General features: G+C 44.5%; 1 protein-coding gene across 1 annotated transcript; it reads right to left on the reverse strand.

Moving 5' to 3' along the window:
* Positions 1-317: 317 nt before the first annotated feature.
* On the reverse strand, positions 318-20130 carry KIF24 (kinesin family member 24). Its single transcript, XM_063295893.1, has 12 exons — positions 19514-20130; positions 19107-19296; positions 15025-15122; positions 13094-13309; positions 11186-11273; positions 9613-9734; positions 8990-9095; positions 8164-8235; positions 6248-6357; positions 2607-4742; positions 2163-2256; positions 318-577 (listed from the first exon to the last, which is right to left on the reverse strand). The coding sequence occupies exons 1-12, from the start codon at positions 20116-20118 to the stop codon at positions 437-439; spliced, it is 3978 nt and encodes a 1325-aa protein (XP_063151963.1). The 5' UTR covers positions 20119-20130; the 3' UTR covers positions 318-436.
* Between the last annotated feature and the right edge of the window lie 571 nt (positions 20131-20701).

Here is a 20701-nt window from a genome sequence, read left to right on the forward strand (position 1 = left end):
CGGTAGCTTGAGTATTAATGTAGAATGTTTGTTAAGCAGAGGGGTGGGGAGGGAACAAAGGGAGGAATGTGGATAGAGGTACAATTCATGCAGTTGTCTTTGTGTTTCAGTGTTGTCTGACACTGGCGTTCGCTCACAGCTCAGACACTCCTCAGGCCCACACAATTACAGCCAGGCAGGAAAACCGGATTACTTTGTTGGCAGCTAATATCCCCCTCCTTCCTTTCAGCAGGCATTGCAGACCCAGCCTGATGCAGTTTGGGGCTTTGCAGATGACACAGAAGGGAGCATGCCTTGGGCATCTGCCAAGTTTCTTTGTTAACCGAAAGGTACCTTTAGCTTCTTCCTAAAACATGCTAAGCATGAGACTCCAATGTCTTGGTACTGTACGATGCTGTCCCTAAGCAACAGGTTTCATGGCTGAACCACTTCATTGCTATGTTGAGGAAACTGGCAGCAGCGTCGCACCACTTGAAGGAGCAGCAAAGAAAAGCTGCAGCTGGGTTCGTGTCCTTTGGATGCATTCTGCTTTTAGCTGCAGGATTTCATCGAGTTTCATCAGACAGTCCTCAAATTCCTAATAGAAAAAAATCCCAAGAAATAAAGACGGGTTGAAAATCAGGTAGCCTACTCATTAGAAATGCTTGAAAGAAAAACAGATGTCCCATTATGTATTAAGATACCCAGGAGTTCAAGCTCTGGCTTTTAGATCAGTGTTGTTTCACAGATCAGGAGCATAATTTTTATTCACAACATTTCCAAATTAAACTGATTAGTCTGACTGCTAGCATAAATTCAGATGCTGGAATTCTTCACTAAAACAATGCTTTGAAAGCTGTTCCTCTTGGAAAACCCTCTGCCACTCTTTGTTACATATGCCAAGTGGAATCCGTGTATTTAATCACTCCATCCTGCACCGGAGTGTTTCCTTGTTTTTCCTGACTACCTCAAAGGCGCACACAGCAGCTTTGCAGTTCCAGCAGAAATGCTTTCTGTCCATGCACATGCAGACAACTGGGAGCAGCCTTCAAAGCAGCCCTGGGAGCCTTCCCCAAATACAGCTGTTTTAACCCTTAAAGGTGCTTTATTCACGTGAACGTGCTCTGCCAATTGCTCTTTTTGCAAGTCCTTTACTGTTTTGCTGCTGATCAAAATGATTTACATGTCTATGCTCAGAACTCAGGGATAGATACTACTTTTTCTTCCTTTGGAACAAATTGAGCTGATATTCTAGGAACATCCGTTTCTGTGAGCAATTAACATAGCTTTTCTGTGCTCTGCGTTATTCCCAAGTCATTTTTATATGTATTACCCACAATGGGCGTTTTAAAATGAAATGGCAAAGACAGAAGAAAGTGATGGGTGATGATCAGGGTTTATATAGGTGTATATAAAAATATTTGGAAGTTTTTTCCAATTACATAGAGCATTTTTCTGCAACTTGAGAGCAAGGGAATGAATGTATACATGTAACTGCTATTAGCAGCGCAGTGGCATGAAGATAACGGTAGCAGCAGCATTGCTATTTTGAAGGTAAAGTGAGAAATTATTGCGTGACTGAGGCATTGCTGCCTGGAGAAGGGAAACCCCCTCGATACTGGCTCCTAAAGAAGAGCTGGGCTGGTGCTGCTTCAGCTGCAGCCAAGCAGTAACAGGCTTCAGCACCTGCTCATCTCAACAGTTCTGGCTGGGGGCTGAGAGCGCCCAACACATCTGGAGGGAACCAGGTTGGGTGAGAAGGGTCTCACTGCATCAAACGTGCGTTGCGGCTGCAAAGACTCTTGGGGCTTCCTCCAAAAGGCTTGCACCGAGGCAATCCCAACAATGACTCCCAGCACTGAACACCAAGGTCATGTATGCAGTCTGTGGAAAGTCAGATATGCAAGAGACTAACTTTCCCCACTCAGCTCCGTTAAAGCACCCAGGGAGGAAAAGGGGAGAGGGTGCTATCGCTGCTCGGCGTAGAGTGACTGTCAGAAGGTAGATAGGTTTTGATAGCCTTAATCCTCCAGAAGTTACGTTTAATTTTTGGAGGGAAATTCTCTTTACAAACCCTTATAATAATGTACTATTTCCACCGTCTGAGTAATAACACTACAGGGCACAACCCATGGAGCAAAACCCAACTTCAAGAGGCTTTGAAGAACATTCAAAACACTCACCAAGTCTGGCATCTTACTGATCAAGCTTTCTTCCTGAGAACACAGAGCTGCCATTTCATCCAGTTGTTCTTGGTGGTTTTGAAGAACAAGCTGCCTGTTGGACATGGTAAAAATAGCCCTCTTACCAAAATGCTTTACTCCCTTCAAGCATCTTTGGCCACTATCAGCTCTCAGATTTGGGCTACATAGGCTAATCAACCAGCCAGCTATCTAGGCACCTTCTATGGCCATCCTGGCAAACTCTGTAGCCTCTACTGCAGTGTTTCTCAACCTCAGCAACTTTAAGATGTGTGGACTTCAACTCCCAGAACCCCCCAGCCAGCCAGAGGCAAGATTAAAACCCAGTTCCTTTGCTATGGAAATAGTAAGGGAAGATGCTCCCTGCAAGCAACCGCCTCTCAACCTGTCCTACGGTCAGAAAAGAGGAAGATCCAGAAAACTCACCTTCCCAGCACTTCCTTATCCTTCAGGGAACCTTCAGCCAAATCCACCTGACCACAAGCGCTCAGTGAGTTCTTGGCAGTCCCAGCAGTTGCCCCCTTAGAGTCAGCCCCTGGATCCTGCTCTGTAGCCTCGTGATTATGTCTATTCTGAAGAGGCCCCGTTTCCTCATCCCTGAAGGCTTCCTCTGACTGGCTGAGCTCCACTGTCCCAAGGCACAAATCAGACAGGGCGCTTCTTTCTGAGCGCTGCTCGTTTCCTGAACCATCAGAGCTGGATAATGCATTTGAAACGGAAGAGATTTCTCCCTTATCAGCTGGACTGCACGGGGCCAAGGGCTCAGGAACCTCTTCTTTCCCCAGACCCAGTCGATCTGAACAGCTCCATGAAACAGTAATCTTTGGCACATTGGGATCAGAATCATATCGTAGGATAGTCGAACGTTCACTAGTTTGTAGGTTGCCATGAAGCAAGGTACTTTCCTCTATGTGCCGAGGAAGGAAATCAGCCAGAGGATCTTCACTAGCGTAGCCACAAACACAGCTATGAAGTTCACCTACAGCTGATGTGGCTCCGAGGAGAGAAGAATCATGTGGACTGTGACACGGCTGTGAAAGCCACTTGTATTTGGCCTGTGGAGAAAGAACCTGGCCAGCTTTTCTCCTCCAGTGATTTATTTCATGTATGCTGGATGTAGGGGATTGTTTCATCTCCTTCCCTTCAATATCTACTGACCCTGAGTTAAGGAAGGATACAGTCAAAGGTGTCATCAAGTCATCAGCAAGGTCCACGGGAAAGTCTAAAGCTCCACAAAAGTCTGCTCTTTCGGGGAGATGCTTATTTTCTGTAGTTCCTGAAAATGTGGGTTCCAGTAAGATAGCAGCAAGAGGCGGACTTTGTGTTTCCTTTCTTGGTGCAGAGAAGTGTTCATCGGGGCACCCGTGAGATGGACCTGTACGTCTAAGCTGCTTCTGCTCAACGAGCAGTTCTTTGCAATTTATTCTATTACACATAAGGCTGTCTTCCTCTGAGCAGTAAGGTTTCTCTGGCATGCCATTGTTCAGGGAAGAACCAAGAGCTGATCTTTCCTCTGAACTCCAATCAGACGGACTCTTCCCGCCTTCTTCATAGCTGGTAGACTCTTCCTCGCTCAGTAAGGCAGCTCCCTTCTTCTCAGACTCATACCATTTACAAAACAGCTCTTGTCCGTCTTGTGCGTCCTGTTCCTGAACCCCACGGTCTCTCGGATGGAGGAAAAATGAATTCTGGTTGCACTTCCTTTTAGCTTCCACGTCCGCCGCCTTCTGACCGGGCCCAGGAGAGAAAGAGTCCTCACTGAAGTCGCTGTCATCCAGTTCCTCAAGCTGCATGGTTTCATCACGGCACTGAGGGGATACAGGGACTGGGCGAGGTGCCTCTTGCGTCACCTGGATTTCCTGGGGCTTGTACTGGGCCAAAAACTTTTCTAACGGCTGGTAGTTCAGTTTCTGCTGCAGAAGGGGGGGCTGCTGGAACTGCTGATGATAAAGCCGAAGGTGCTGCTCCCGGTCTTTCTGATGCGGGGAAACACTTGTCCAGGCTGCAGTGCACTGTTCTGCAAACGGTCTCCCATCTTCTCCCAGGAGGTCCAATGGGTGCTCTGAGTTATGATGGGAAAAATCAGCCCTGGAAACAAGTTGCTTTTGCACTGGTTCCACTTTCAGACATTTAACCCGCTGCCTGTCCTCCCGGCCACCTTCTCTCCTTGCCATAAAGTCCTTCCCAAGGTGACTTTTCTCAGAATGCAGTGTGGGCTCCGCAGCCAGCTTCTTGGCTGATGGCTCTGTCTTCAGAATCCCTTTTACTGGGCTGGTGCAGCCGAGCCACGGAGCGCCTAATTGTTCTTTGCGTCCCTGCCCTTTTGGAGTAGAAGAGAAAGGAAGACGAGCTGGCTGAAACAGTAAGGAGGTCTTCATCTTTGGCGCAGGTGTGGGCATTAGAGGGTGCTGCAGCCCCAGCTTAACCTTCTTGGGAGAGCTCTTTCCTCCAACTTGCATATAAGGAGAATTCTGGATACGCTTAGGAGACACGCTTCCTGTTGCCCGGCGTCTGTTCACAGTAGGTGTGCAACACTTCATCCCTCTCTTCAACTCTTTCACTCTGACGATGCAAAAGCCAAGAATTATCAAAGTCATCTTAAAGATGTCTAGGTCACCTTTTAGAGCCAAGCGCTCTCAAGATGGTCTACAGAGAAGGAATAAAAGACCGTGCCAATCAAACGCTGCGGATGTCCTATCTCAGCGCCTGGAGGCTCTGGGGGCCTGGATGGGGCGCAATGGGCTCTGGCTCAACCCAAGCAAGACTGAGTGGCTGTGGGTGTTTGGGCTGCCTGGTACCAGGGTTCTCCCATCTTTGGCCCCGGATGGGGTGGCACTGCCCCAGATGGACCCGGTGCGCAGTTTGGGGGTCCTCTTGGACGCTTGGCTCCTGCTGGAAGAGCAGGTGGCGGCTGTGGCTAAGAGGGCCTTTGCACACCTTCGGGTTCTGCGCCAGTCGCGCCCATTCCTGGACTGGGAGGCCCTACTCACTGTCACTCACGTGCTCGTGACCTCCTGTCTGGACTACTGCAACGCTCTCTACATGGGGCTGCCCTTGAAGAGCATTCGGAGGCTTCAGCTGGTACAAAATGCGGCTGCCCGGGTTGTAAACAGTGTCGGCTACTCGGCACATGTAACAGCTCTGCTTCGGGAGCTGCATTGGCTGCCAGTTTGCTTCCGGGTGCAATTCAAGGTGCTGGTTGCCACCTTTAAAGCCCTCCATGGCTTGGGACCAGGTTACCTGAGGGACCGTCCTTTCCCGGTTGTTTCTACCTGTCCAATCTGGTCCGGCAGGATGGGCACGCCCCGGGTCCCGTCAGCCAAGGAATGTCGGATGGCGGGGACCAGGAGACGTGCCTTTTCTGCCGTGGGGCCTGCCCTCTGGGACACCCTCCTTCCTGAGATTAGGATGGCCCCAACCCTTTTGGCTTTTCGGAAGGCCTTCCTTGAAGACCTGGCTCTGTGCCCGGGCCTGGGGCCCTGAGTGTGGGAAGGGCCCCGTTGCATGGTTATGTTAACACCATGGCTTTTAGATCGCTCGGCTGTATTTATCTTTATCTTTAATTTTTGTTACTGTTTTTATTGTTTAATATCATGACTGTTTTTATTGTTGTTAGCCACCCAGTCACTAGTTTGAGATGGGCGGCAATATAAATTGAGTAAATAAATAAAAACAAATGCAATCACAGTTAACATTTCAAAAGCCAGCCCTTCGACCAGAATGAATAGCTGTCAGTAGAATGCCAACAAATGTGTAAGATTTTAGACGAAGAAGAATTATTAGAAATCTATGTAGCTCTAGGTTTTCCAAGAAAGTATTTCAGATATATAAGTCCTTTGAAGTTGACCAGGTTAGGAAACAGGCTCCACAAGCCGCCTGGAATCTCAGTCCCCGTCCCTTTGCGGCCAGTAACGGAAGCTGGAGGTTTCAGCCAGCAGCATCCTGCTTTGTAGGCGAGATCTCCACTGGGCAGCAGAGGCCTGGCAGAGAAGATCCCACCTGCATTCCAGCCGAGTGCCTTGACCGTTCAGGCGGTTCTCTGGCTGTCAGTCAGTCCTGCCACTTACCTATCAGCATACCGCAAGGTATTTAAGGTGTGCTCTGTTGCAATGTGGCTGGGTGATACGTTGGCTATCATGCATGTCTTGGAGTTGCCAACAAAAGAATCCTTTAGGACCTTGAGCAGGGAGAGAAGAGACATTTTAAGCTCTTTGGTGTATTAGCTAGTCCTTATCCAGCCTGAACCCTTGGGAAGGGGCATACTGTCAAGTGGGCAACAAAACAGGAATTAAGATATGCTCACGAAATTTTTAGCTGTAAAGAATCTCTGGCATTACAACTTCCAAGTTGGCTGGAAAGTTTAAGAGTTGCTGTCTTGATGCATCTGGAGGATGTCAGGCTGGGGAAGGCTAAATTATGGCTATTTTCCTGAAGCTGATAAGTCATTCATTGCCTTGTGGAACCCAGGCCTCTAACATGGCTTGCTAGAACACTGTTGTTCACACTCGACTCTTATTCTGCAGCTCTGAATTTCCCACCCTATTTGTAACTGTCTACTCTGACAGCTGCAAATCCAAATTATTTTGTAAGTACTGGTTGATTACACCCCTACATGTGTAATGTGTGACTGGGACACACACTGGATTACCAGAAGGAGACTCGAAAGATTATTTAATTCCCTGCAGGAGAGGCAGTGTGATGCAAGGAACTGTAGCCAGCTATAGAAGAGTAAGTTCTAGCAGGAAGATCTTTGGATTCATCAGTCAGTTTGAGGGGGATGTTTTGGTGTTTTGGTGCCAGCAGTGCTTCTCTTGGTAAGAGGTGCAAAGGGTTGAGTGGAATCCCATGGAGTGCAAGGACAAGGGAAAACCCAGAACCAAGGGACCTGAAGGACCTTTCTCTTTTGGTTTAACATCTATGAGAGAAGTCATTTGTCAGAGACACCATTGATGGCATTCAGCTGTCTATTTCCATCCCAGAATCAGCTGGAGATGCCACAGAATTCTTGAAGTGGAGCTCAAAAGCTGTGGAGGTCTGGATGGGACAAAACAGGCTAAAGCTGAAGCCAACCAGGACAGTTGCTACTTATGCAGAAGACATCTCTGTCAGCTCCAGTGATAACTTCTAATGGGATAGCACTCCACCACATCTGTGACCTGAGGGTCCTCCTGGACCCATGGCTATTATTGGATAGGTAGGTGGAAGCTGTGGCCAGGAGGCCCTCCCTCAACTTTTGCTGGTGTACCGGCTAAAGCTGTACCTGGAATGGGAGGCCTCACTCCTAGTGACTCATGCTGTTACCACCACTCACCTGAATGACAGCAATGCACAACACAGGAGGCTGCCTTTGAAGACCATTCAGAAACAGCTACTGGTCCAACATGCAGCAGCTCATATATTATCAGAGCCACCCCAGATGTATAACATCTGGTTTATGGTCACTCCACTGGTTATCAGTAGGTTTCTGGGTGCAATTCAAAGTGCTGGTCTGGATCAATAAGGCCCTACATTGCTTGCCATCTAGGTACTTACAGAACTGCCAGCTCCATGTAGAAATAGTCCATCCAACCGCTCCAGTGTGTGCGTCCCATCAACGTCTTTAGATTGTCCCCCGTGTCCATGAGGGGAAGGGGGTGGGGGCTCAGAAACCATGTTTTTCAGGTGCAGCCCCCATCCAATGGAATAGCCTCCCCATGGAAGTTAGGCTGCACCCTCTTTGTTGGTCTTCTAGAACTTATTTGCCAAGATGTTCTGGAGGGCATTTGGGGAACAATCTTGTCAGCACTGCACTTACATTGAATTTGTATAGTTCTTGGTTATTTTATGGTGTCTTAAGTTTTTGAAAATTTTTGAAAAAGGTTTCATATTTTATAATGTAAACTGCCAGGAGTTACTTTTGGCAACTGGCACTATTGAAATTTGATAGAGAGAGAGAGAGAGAGGGTAGAAATTTTGGGCAAGTTGAGTCGGTCTCCAATACTACCTGCGTCAGTTTGCTTTGCCTGAAGGGAGTGTGAGCATGTTCCTGGTCTAGTGCACGGATGCATTCTTTCAGCTAGTGACGCACAGAAGAGAAAAAACAGTGAGTATCACACAGATACTACACAGCAATATTTCGATGGGGCTGTTTTCTCACAAAACCATGCTGAACTCAACAGCTGAGGTTCCCAAAGATACGAGGGGTCCTCACAATTTGTGTCTTCTTTCCCCCCTCCCCACAACTTTCTGCTCTGTCAGTGTATGTCCTTGATAAGTCAAGGGGTTAGAGTAACAGCCTGGTTAGCTATGAATGCTTCTGATCAGTGGGACAGATCTCTGCTTTCTTTTCCCAAAACTTCCAGAGTTGGACTTTTTTTTTGTTTAGTAAATCATCATTCTCTGTAAGTTAGTTCTTACTGCTTTTTCATTCGTTTCCTCTTTCCCCTGATTTTTCTTTTTTTACCAAAATATTTTCATATTAATTTTTAAAACTGAGACTATTTAACCACCCCTGCTGGTATGAATATATGAGACTGCTCCCTTTCTAAGGTCACACCCCCCACTGATCAGTTTAGCCTGACTGGCTGTGGCTTCTGGAGGCCTTAGGCAGAGGCCTCTCCTATCACTGGAGCAGGAGGTGATGAGCTTTGTACTCCGCCAGACTGGAGAGATGTTCTCACCAGCAGCTGCTTTTTCAGACAGGGCTCTTTCCCATCCTGACACAGGACATACAAGTCGGGGGCTGGATCTGTTTCAGGCAAAGCAAATGCTGTACCCATGAAGTGCAGACTTCAGACGAACTCAGGGGAGGAGACCTTGTGACTACTTACTGCTAGAAGACTTTGATTGATTTCTGCTCCTTCCATTTTTGTCTGTCTGTCAGAGTCTTTGGCATCAGCCGCCCTCTCACTGCCAGCCAGATCAATAAATGAGATTCTGGAAGACAATGTTAATTATTTTATGTTAACCTGACAAATGAAGTTTTAGCTCCGACAGCCAAGCAGAATGTACCAAGAAACAGAGGTGGGCTCAAGGATTCTGAAGTATACCTCAAATCAACCGTTTCTTTTAAAAAATGTTGTTATCGCTTTTTGATTCAACATTTCAAGGATGATGCAATGACCCATAAAAGCAGTAAAGGACCATGTTAACACTCCCAGCTCAGGAAAGAAAATCAGAAATGAAGTGGAAAAATGGCCTGCCACCCAAGGGTTTGGACCATCTTCTCACAATCCTGGAGATGACTTACCATTATGTGGAACCAAGCTATGGGATCTCCATGAATTCATTTAGAAAGCTTGCACCCCATGAAATGACTAGCTATGTTGAACTGATGTTAAGCCGCCTGCACGTGTCGAGGGAGCTGGGCACGGAAGCCCACCCAGCTTGTGCCTTTTAGGACAGCCCCAGGTCCAGCAACCACCCCCCGTACTTCCACTCCTTCTGTGCTCACCTCCCAAACACTCTGTTTGCAGCATCTTTAATTTGAATCTGGATAATTGCATGGGAGCGGGACGAATCAGAGTTGACTCCAGTTGCTCCTGTACTACGTTCCTTCCCTCCTTTCAGAATAACCTGGGGGTGGAGGATGGAAAGCAGAGAGGTGGGGTGTTCTTCTGCGCATTAACAAAATTGTTTGGAATGTCAGATTTGCAAGAAGATGTATTTCAAATAGCCAGTAGATCTCAGGTGCCATTATGGATACAGAGAAGGGGCCAGATAATTCTCAGTTTCGGTCTATGGGGGCGCAGGATTGTTGTTCCCTTCCCCAGATTAAAAGGAAACCCCCAACCTGCGTGCCCCGTAGAAATGCCTCAGGCACTCTACACCACAGCACCAACGGAGCAAAGAAGTAGTTCCTCCACCAGCACTGGGAGCTGGGGAGCCACAGCCTTGTCCCAAAGGCAGATTCCCCGTCGGTCCATCCGCTTGCACCACCATCGTCCCAGCTATGAGACCCGGAGCGCGCAGCAGAGCGGATGCACCGCAGAGCTGCTTGAGGGACCAGCAAGCACTCGCACGAGGGAAGGGGAGGAGAAAGGAAGCTCACCCGGAGTCGCAAGCCGGCCGGGCCACTTTCTTTTCCTCAAATTTTGTTTTGAGATTCCTCTCCAGTTTTTATAACATTTTTCATTTGTTTCCTTATAGTTTCATTTATTGCAATTTTTTTTTCCTGCTTTAAACTGTAAAGATCTAAAAGTTCAAAGTTTTGCCAGCTAAAAGGAGAGAATTGGAGGCTATTTAGTGCCTAGGCAACTCCACCTCCCACTTTTACTTTCACCTTCAAGTTTCTTGAGCTGTAACTTCTCCACTCCAATATTAAAGCCAGTAAAACCACCACCACCGCCACCATCCTGAGGTAGGGCAATGACTGAAAGGACCTACTTCAGATTTTGACTCAAGCCTATGTCGCTTCTACAAGAGCGCGTTCCTGCTCAGTACCCAGTTGTGGTCATGGAAACCTTAATCTACAAGCTTCCATCCACTGCCCAGCCCAGAGCAAAATATTGATGTGGTTTATCAGAACACCAAGAGCAAATCAGTATTGCACTGTGGCTTTTAGGGCTGAGCTCTTCCTTGCTCACTTCCAGGACCTGGACACCACATCAAAACTCAACTGGATGGCGGCTTGTATTCTATCGAGGCACAGAAAGCTTATGGTAACTTCTCACTGGCTACTTTCCATCTGAGGATTAGTAACGGTTAAGCCAAACTCTATAATGCCCAACTTCAGTCTTATCTCTATTGTGGGATAATGCCTTTGTCGAGTGTGAGGAAGATCTGGGCCATGGGTCTTTCAATCCACAACTTCCTTTTCAACTGCCGGACCCCAAATGTGCCCCCAGAGCAGTTTAACTGGAGCTTCCAAAGTTCTCCAAACTTCCCCTTCTTTCCTCACTGGGTACTTGTTTCCCAAAACTCAGCTGACGGGGTGGGAGGTGTAAGAACAGCAGGAGGCTGCAGGTAAAGGTTCCATTTAGCACAGACACCAGAAGATAAATAGAATTCTAGATGGTCAAAATTACCTCCAGAAGCAAGTTGACGGTATTCACTTGGACCTCGCGCAGCCCAACTATTTGTACAATATGCTTACTATCTTCCCTTGCAAAAAGCCTGCAGAGAAACCCTCAGAGATTAGAAGAGAAGCTTGGAAAAAGGTCCAACAAATGCTTTAAAAATAAACTTTTAAAAAGTATTTGTTACAATTATTTTCCATCAAATATGATCTAGGCAGATTAAAGTATTTCAACTACTTGGAAATTATACTGAAGTACTGAAAAAAAATAACCAGTGAGAACCAGTACTAATAAAAAGAGATACTGATCGTGATGATAATTAACCAAAAGACTGAGAAAAGATAAATTTCGCCTGACTTCTAAATGATAACAGGATGAATGATAACTGCTACTAGCCGGGTGTTGAATGCCTGGACCAGACCAATTTGCCTCTGAAAGATGTGGAGAGCCTGACATACGGCCTAAGATAACCATTTCAGAGGACAGAGTAACTTCATGAAGCCAAAAGCTAGTTTGTAGATACTCAAGGACCAGGTAGGGAGGGCTTTCCAGATCAAACCTAGTGTTTTCCATTATTGCCATGAAACAATGCAGGTATTTAAGCACAGCCAAAATAAATAAATTATGGCCCCATTAATAATAAGGCATCAATATCCCCCCAGCTTGGAATCTGTTCCTTGTCAGAATAGAACCCTATCAAATACTGACTGCACACCTCCCCTAGTAAACTCAGGTATCCATCACCAGCCCTTCCATCTTCTCTGGCTAGAACTTCATTTTATGAGCTCTCATCTAGCCAACGAGGGACTGATCGCTTGAAAAGGACATCACGTTTGGTAAAGTCGAGGGCCAGCGGAAAAAAGGAAGACCTTCAATGCGATGGATTGATACAGTTACCGCAACGATGGATGCAAACACTGGAACAGTCAGGCACGTGGCACAAGACGGAACAGCCTTTCGTTCTGTTATACAGAGGGTTGCCACGAGTCGTGAAGGACTCAACGGCAACAAGCCAACAAGGGTCATTAATCGCTCAACAGCCATTGGGCAGCCATGAAAAATAAGGATCTATTCCTACTCTGCATGCTGCTGCACATTCCTGTTTAATGTAACGATAGTGCCAACTGTTCTTGAAATACATGCCCATCAGCTGGAGACTGGTTTTTGGTCAATGCATGGTGACCCTGCCTATTCTGAAATAGAGAATTCAAGGCTGAAACTTCTCGTTTCTCAGTGTCCATCAATGGATATGCCAGCTAGGACAACCAGTACTGAGAAAAAACAAAAACTATATTGACATTTAAGTAATCAGTTACTGGTTGGAGTTAATAAACCACAGAGGAGGAGAAGTGCTTACAGCCTTCTGTCCCAATAGGTCTCCAACAAAAACACACACACACTGCCTGTCTGCTAGGAAGCCGTTCCTTTAGCAAGCAAGCCATTCCTTAGACTGCCTTGCTAAAGGAAGAGAAGATACCACGGCTGAGCCACCCAGCAACTATTGGTCTTACTAGATCATGCCAGGTCGAGTATTTTCTTTAGAAAGATAAGCTCTGGGTGGCTTCTGCCAAATCAACTATACCAGCCGCTGTTCTATTGGGGAGGCAGGCTCATTTTGCCACAAAACTCCAGCTGCACGTGCTCAGGTGATCACGGGGGTTGCCCACTCCTGTGAACAAGGCCGATTATGGTGAATTCAATTAATGATGGATAAACAAGCCTTTGCTTACTGCAACAGGTGAACCAAACTGATTAAGTGCTGTGTATCAAACAAGCTGCACACTTCTGCAAACATCACTTTATTTAAAAAGCAAGCTAGTCTCCCTAGCTTTGGTGGCTTCCACGAAGCTGTAATTCTGCTGAACTGCAGATTTGATTTACGTGTTTTTCAAACGCTGTGTTCTCAGAGTTAAATACCTTTTTCTTCCATTTAGCAGATCATAAAGTTGCCCACAGTAGATCTCATAAAAGCTGATCCAGACGTGGAGATCTTTTCTAGCCTGAGGTGTTTCTAGTTGCCTGAAAATCTCTTTAGCGGCCAAAGCGTAGAGACCTGGGTTTTTATGAGTGCCAAACATGGTGTAGGTCTTTCCTGCCCCTGTTTGCCCATATGCAAAGCAAGTGGCATTGCCTCTGCAACCAAGGAAAGAACAACAACAACAACTTTTGTTAACAACTTAAGTGTGTTCCATTCTAGGTCTGCTGTTTGTTTATTTATTTGAATAGCTATATCTTACATAAAACAGCATAGAAAATTATGGGGGAAGAAATAAATAATAAACATTAAAATGTCCAAGGGTATTCCTCTTTGGTTGGAACCCAGTAACCCAAAGTGACGCACATTATACAGGAGAAAATATATTTGAATAAAAGGTAGGGCAAAATATGCCTGGGAATTGAGGTAAATCACAATGATCAGTACTGGCAGGGATTTTTCTCAGGGTTTAGGACACCAAATTATTTGTTGTTGTGTCTCCTGCAAAATAGATGGCAAACGGGTTAAAGTCATTAATTTCCAAAGTTCCTTGGCAGAGCAGACTGCAGAATTTGAAAGCATGAAATCCATGTTCGGGTCCTTGCTCAGCTATACTGATGACCAGATAAGCTTGCAAGTTAAATCATGATGAGCCTAGTTTATTTATAGTAGTCTAACCCGCCTGAAAAATGACAAGAAAAACACATGAATACCTCAAATCCTGCAATCCACAAACCTCTTAAGTCAGAATAGTCCTCAATGAAATAGAAATTAAGAGGTAGCAGTTTCAGTAAGCGAATTAATGCATATAAGCTTGGCATGCTGGACCGAGCCTTTCTTTTGAATTGGCCCTGGCAATATAAATGCTCACAAGAGGCTCCTCTCTTTTTTAGCAAGAGCAAAACTGCATTAAAAGCAAGCACGACTTAACCCATAAGCTCAGGGCAGTAGTTGGTTTTCCAGCCGTAATCTCTTCTGAATGTTAAATTCACAGCAAAAGGAAAGTACCCATGCTGATGCCTTCTCTGGTCACATACGTTAAAGTCATTAGATGCATCCTTATCTCTCAGGTACTGGGGTAAATGCAAGCCATCAATATTTTTCAATGGCTGGGTTCCTGTGTTATGCTAAAACCATAATTTGGCTTGTGTCGGGAACCAGGCCAAGGACCACCCTGAGCCGACATCTCCAACTCTAGTCCTTTGTTGTTCTCACCATACAGACAGAATCTTGCCAGACTAAGGCTACTCAACTAACCTACGGGGAAATAACTCAGAAGGGCTCTAGGTGGAGCTACCTCGAACCTCTTCACCGTCCCAGCAATAGAGTCCGGGCTGCGAAGCCTCTGATCTCTCTGGAATGGGTTTCCCTCCCTGGGAACCAGCAGCAGCGCATCACCACAGCTTGTTTGCTTATGGCTCAGTGTGATGTGAAGCTTCTAGCCTTGGAGTTTGCAGGGGCACAAATGTAACATTTATTGACAACTCTTTAAAGGAGCTGCATCTTTTGCTGGGATGGCCCAGCTGCAGTCAGTTGTTATAACTGTGTCCCTGTGCTCTGAAACAGGACACAGCCCCATTCTTCATTCTCTTGGCTGTGTGTGGCAGCAGAGAGTAGACAACTTTTATACTGAAGAAGACCCATTTAGTTCTGAAGCTCCGTTCACATCCCTTCTTTTGGCTTTTTAAAGTGCTAAATCAGCCTTCCCAAAACTGGTCCTCTTGAGGTAAGTTAGACTTCAACTCTCAAAATCCCTCCAAAACTGAAGACTGCTGGATTGGAGCACCAGGTTTGGAAGGCATAAGACTGAAGGCTGATCTACGCAAGCAATGAAAATGTTACTATGAAAAAATATTCAATAGTGATACTCTACCCACTAAATACATGTTGAATAAGAGGATGAGCAGTCTTCTTGTATACATCTTGATTGGAACATGTCTCCCCAAAGACTTCATCGAAGTAAAACACATGCTGCAGACAACAAAAGGGATTCTTAGTGCAAGAAAAAGATTTCTCAATTCTAAAAGAATTCCTTTAACTAGGCGTCATGGTAGCAGGGGCATGGTCTCATTCAAAGTGATGAAAAGTTGGAATGTTCTGATTCTGCAAAGCCACATTAAACCCACCGAGAAGCAGCACCATCAGCAATAGCAAATAGATATAAAGGGAAAACAATTATCTGTCTCATTTTATATCTAAGCTCCATCAAGTAGATGTCCCTGGGGAAAAAAGCAGTGGGTGTAGCTGAAGTAGGATGGGAAAATTTTAGATGTCCTTAAATGAGCACTAATGTAGTTCACTGAATTGAACATTCTGAAGTTACGGCCCCAAATCAGATAATTAGAATACATCTTTGGGCTGGCAAACAGCAAATGTCTATACGTCCTTTCATTCAGCAAATTCAAGAGCAAAACTTCCTATGCCGAAGGCTGCTTACCTTCAGATGATTACAGTGTTGGGTATCAGGGTCTTTTTAGAGACACCCCATTCCTTTCATTTAAGCTCACAGAACAGTATTTCATAGGAAGCTGTGCCCAAATTATCCTATGTTTATCATCAGAGTTTTATAGGAAATGTTTGGGAGAATTTAGTATCACCTACAAAAACTCCTCAGCTATCCGCAGGCCACAAGGCAGCTTCTGATTCTCACAGTGGAACTACTGGAGTTCCAACAGTGTGCGAATAAATAGTCCTCCGGCTTCTGCTAACAGGCCTCTAATTAAACAGAGGCTGTTTAATTCCATCACCTTCCAAGGCTGCCTGTACCGCTGTCTAGAAATTTGTATCATCTAAAAGTTCTAGATGCTCTGTTGAAATTCCCCCCTTCAAACATTTGTAATGTTTCTCATTTAATGAGGAAATGTTTAGTGTATGTACAAGACCGAGAGACTTACTGAAGGGCTACCCAACGTTTTCCTGTAAGCGAAACAGAAATTGAATCAGACAGACACAGCCCTCTTTTACACACGCTGAAAACATTTTATCCTGCTCGGTGAACGCGCTAAAAACTTCTGGATTCAAATACATACTTTGATACAGAGGTTTTTAAAGATTAATATTTAATTGAAGCCAGAACTTTTCCTTTTAGGGCTACAGGAATGGATAAACAGTTAGAAGAAACCATGGAAGATTATTTCAGCATATGATTACTGCAGCGAGATTATTGTACGCACAGAGATGGAAAGATTCGACACTCCCCGCCATGGAGGAATGGCTGGTGAAGATGATGGAACCTGCTGAGATGGCCAAACTGACTTCTTTGATCGGAGAAAAGACAATGTCTACGTTTAGGGCGGACTGGAAGCCCCTTATGGACTTTTTGCACGAAACGGAAAAAAATGAACTTAGGATTTATGGTTTTGATGATTAGGCAGGATAGATTATAGAAAGAAGAGTATTATGATGTAACTTTAGAGAGAGAGGTTAAAATATAATTGTATTATAACTGCTATGAAGAATATCAGAAGCAATTGCTTTGTATCTTTTTATTTTCTATTTTTCTTTAACTTTTTTTCTTGTATTTTTTTCTTTCTCTTTGCTTGCTTTCTTTTTCTCTTTTCTCCTTTATATTAGTTTGTATTAGTTTTTATCTTCTTTTTAAAAATTTTAAATAAAAATTATGTATACTGTATATCTAAGAAGCATTAGCAGAGAAGCTAATTGACTGAAGATGCCCTTTGATTTCTTCCTTAGTCCACTGGGGAAAAAATCTTATTCAGACAAAAGAATGGAATATGGTCCACTGAACTGCAAGCTTCTAGCTGGAAGGTCACCAAAAAAAGTGGACAAGGCTGCTCTAAGTATCCAGGATGATGGAGCCTTGTACTAAAGGGCTATGCTGATTCTCATCTGTAAAGGGGAAGTGGGCAAAAGAGAATTTGCTAGGCTGATAGCTGTTTGTTCAGCACGGAAGCCTCAAGCCAATGTAAAAACAGACTCACTCCTCTACTAGCAGAGAGCACAGGCAATGCAAAGAAAAACATTTAACATTTGGAATGAGAGATAGTCTTTCTGCATTACAGAAGCAAGCATATTATAAATCCAATTCTAAATGCAAATAAATGTCGCCCCAATGTGGAATGTCCCCCGGTACTGACCAGCCACACAGCTCCAGCTACTTGTCCCTGTTCCGGGAACTGAAAAATGGACCGTCTCCCTTCCCTATATTTCAGAATGTTACATCACTGGAAGAGTGACCTTTTCTACAGCACCGTAGCTGTTACGGGTTAAACTAATGTGGGTTGGCTTGATTGTTGCCCAGTTTGTGCCATCTTTTCTTCTTTGTTTTTATTACTGTATCATTTTATTGGCCTGTCTGCTTTTACCTGTCAACTGCCCAGGGTCACTGCCAGTTGAGCAGTGTAAAAATGTAATAAACACCACCACTACCACCACCTTTCTTTTATGTGTTGGGGCAGTATCATGAATACAAAAAAATTACTTTTAGAATGCTACCACCTTAATAATCAAGCTGTCATTATTCTGACAATATTAACTCTCATATTGCTGTAACACAGGCAATGTCCCAATATGAATCAAGCTTATTAATTTAAAAGAAGAATAAATGATTGGGATGGGGAGTCCATGGACTTTGGAGAGCAGATAATAAGTGATAGCATTCTTCTAGAGCAGGGTGAAATACAGCCAGGTCTTTGCTTCTCCCCCCTCCTGCCACTTCTTCCTCTTCCTCCAGGTCTGGGCATGGTCTGAGTTCCTCTCCATGGATATAAGAGGTCTAATTATTTTTCACCAGCTGATTGCTTCCCTTGCACATCTCTGCTTCCCAGATTATCAGTGCTATGATTAGCTGATGAACAAGGCCAAGGACCACAATGTATTGTAAATCACCCAGAGTCCTTCCTTTTGGGGGGAGATGGGCGGTGATAAAATTAGATGACAGACAGACAGACAGACAGACAGATAGATGGGATTTGATTCATATGCCAGGGCTACACTCTCAAAAACAGATGTGGTTGGAATAAAAACTAATGTTTAAATTGGGGGCACATACAGCCCTGGGTTCAGCTAGACTGAGGCATGCAGTGGAACCAATTCCTACCCTCAAGTGTTAGCAAGGGATTTCAGAATAGAGGCACACCGATTATCATATTCCTCAGCTGTTCCAAGAGGGCTGCATATCAACTGAGGGATGAGCCCGCAGGCTGTAAGTCAGCCATAAACCACATGGGGCCTGTATTGCCTAAGTATGACCTGGAAACCGGATTGCTGTTGAACTCCTAAACGGTGCAGATAACAAGCTTACATGTTAATCATTCTCACAGGACGAAACTCTTTCTGGGAGTAACAAACTCCATCAATCATCAATCATGCTTTTAGACAGAATGTTATCTTATATGGTGGCTGCTAAACAATGTGCAGATGCGTCAAAACTACAGGATTTGACAGCTTCCTTGTTATCAGAACAGCATGGCACCAACACATCATACCTAGGATTGTAACAAGAACGGCTCCTTTTGAGCTTCTGTGAACAATTCCAGGAGTTAGGTAATGTCCACTAACATTTTTGGAAGGGACCCTTCTTCGTTTATTATTTTCTTAGAAATCCTAGCAAGACACAACAGCCCACTCTCTCTTGAACAACTCTTTGAATAAACCTTTTACTGCTTTTTTTAGTGCCCTTAATCTTGCAGGTGTTTTAAAACCTATAAATTGTTTTAAGTGTGGAAAGCATTTGAGTGATTCAGAATCTATTAATAAGAAGAGTTTGGCATGCATGTCAAAGTCAAGATTCAGTTTTATGGAACGGTATTTAGCTGGGTTAAATGATGTTAGTGTTTCAGATTTACCTGCTCAAAAGTAATTATCTCTGTACATCAAAAGTGGGCCTCCCACTTTTTAAATATCTGGCTGAAAATAGTTCAGTATGACTCTTTCAACTTATAGTTGAATATATGCTAAGAATTGTAAAGATCTCTCTCACACACAAACACTAACCTGCAAAACGTACTGGGTAAGGTCGACTGCCTCTTTTTTCTCATGGAGCAGAAGAGTTTCTTTGTCTTCCACTATGAGAATGTTCACTTCTCCACGCCTCTCTTCTCTTACACCAAGTGGGCGTTTTCGCACACACACACGGATCTTGTCTGTTTCAGTCCATGGTGTCTCTCTCTCAGCAGCATTAGCTCTACAAAACACAGGATTCCAAATGTGCTGTTCTTGCATCATACAGATGAAAGCATGCAAAAAGATAAGCATACAGTGCTTTCTTAAAATGATATTTAGGATCTCTGGTACCCAACTTTTATTTTATTTAGTAAGTTTAACCTCCCATCAAATACCGTATACAGGACAGAACGTTGGCCCCTTCTACATGAAAAGAAATGCAAATGAAAAATTGTTACCTGATGGAAGAATGAGGCACCCCATAATTGTACCCTGAATTATGAGCTACTCTCTGTACAAAGGAAACGTCAGTGTCTCCTAAAAGAGGCGCAATACTGTTAGGTGAACTTGAAGCTGGAGCAACCAGCTGGCCCTCTGTCCAAATGGCAGGTTCCTTCAGAAAGTCCTTCCTGAGTCTTTGGTACGCAGAGTCATGGCTGAACCCTGCAGCAGACTCATCTTTACTCTCATTTGAAGAACTGTGGGATAAGGTACATAACCCAGGTGCAAACTCTTTTCCTCCATCCTTTTCCTCGGAGAGGGAATCAAAATGAAGTTGCCTCCGAGGGCCAGATCTAGCGAGCTGGGGTCGAAGGTAGACAGTACTTTTCTGAAAATCTTCCTCCTCTTTCCTCACTGCCTCTTCAGCCTGCAATGTTTTGATAATTCGGATGAGCTGGAAGAGGCGCTTGCGGTCCTTCATGTTATGAACTCCAAGTTTGGTGTAATCTTTCATGGAGACCTTGGCAAGTTCATCTATCTTCTGAAAGCCAAGGGCAGTAAAGTGGGGGTAATATTTTTGAAGTTCTGCCTCACAGAGGCATTCGTACAGACATGAGGCCATCTTCTATTCACTGTTGCCTACATAGTTAAGAAAATAGTTAAGGCAAAATTAAACCTTTCTATATCAAAAAAGTGGTTTTTGATAAGATGGGGGGAAAAGTCACCAAGCACTGCTGAGACAGAATTCTGATTTCATGCTAACAGGTTGACTGGAAATGCAATAACTTGCAAGGCCTTACCAGGGTCATGGGAACACTTCTCAGGAGGCAAAGCCCATTACTGCATAATCTCCCACTGCCCAGTCTAAATCATTTGATTCTGTAAATGGTCAATATTTTTCAATACTAAACAAAAAGTAATTTAAAACAATGTGAAAACAATGCAGTATAGCACTTAGACTTAATTCTATATATAACTACTTGGAAATAGCATCCAGTAAATACCCTCAGAATTTCAGTGAACTTAAACAGCAGAACCATTGTAAAAAACCAAATGGGCAAAGAAAGCCTATTCTATCATGAACTTCCTTGGCAGAATAAAGATGAAATGACATTTATGAATGTGTGTTTTTTTTACATCTCAGTTGCTTTTACACTACCCTGTAGCAGACCAACAATTAGGGAGCTAAAGGACAAAAGCTTGCC

Source organism: Candoia aspera, chromosome 2 (assembly GCF_035149785.1).
Source record: "Candoia aspera isolate rCanAsp1 chromosome 2, rCanAsp1.hap2, whole genome shotgun sequence".
Lineage (NCBI taxonomy): Eukaryota > Metazoa > Chordata > Lepidosauria > Squamata > Boidae > Candoia > Candoia aspera.

Bases quoted from the DNA above. Each gene is read 5' to 3' on its own strand.
- KIF24 (XM_063295893.1), bottom strand. From the start codon at position 20,118: ATGGCCTCATGTCTGTACGAATGCCTCTGTGAGGCAGAACTTCAAAAA. The intron at 19,297-19,513 runs GTAACAATTTTT...TGTGTTTTGTAG, and splicing joins GTGCCTCATTCTTCCATCAG to AGCTAATGCTGCTGAGAGAG. The intron at 2,257-2,606 runs GTGAGTTTTCTG...CATGTCCAACAG, and splicing joins GATAAGGAAGTGCTGGGAAG to GCAGCTTGTTCTTCAAAACC.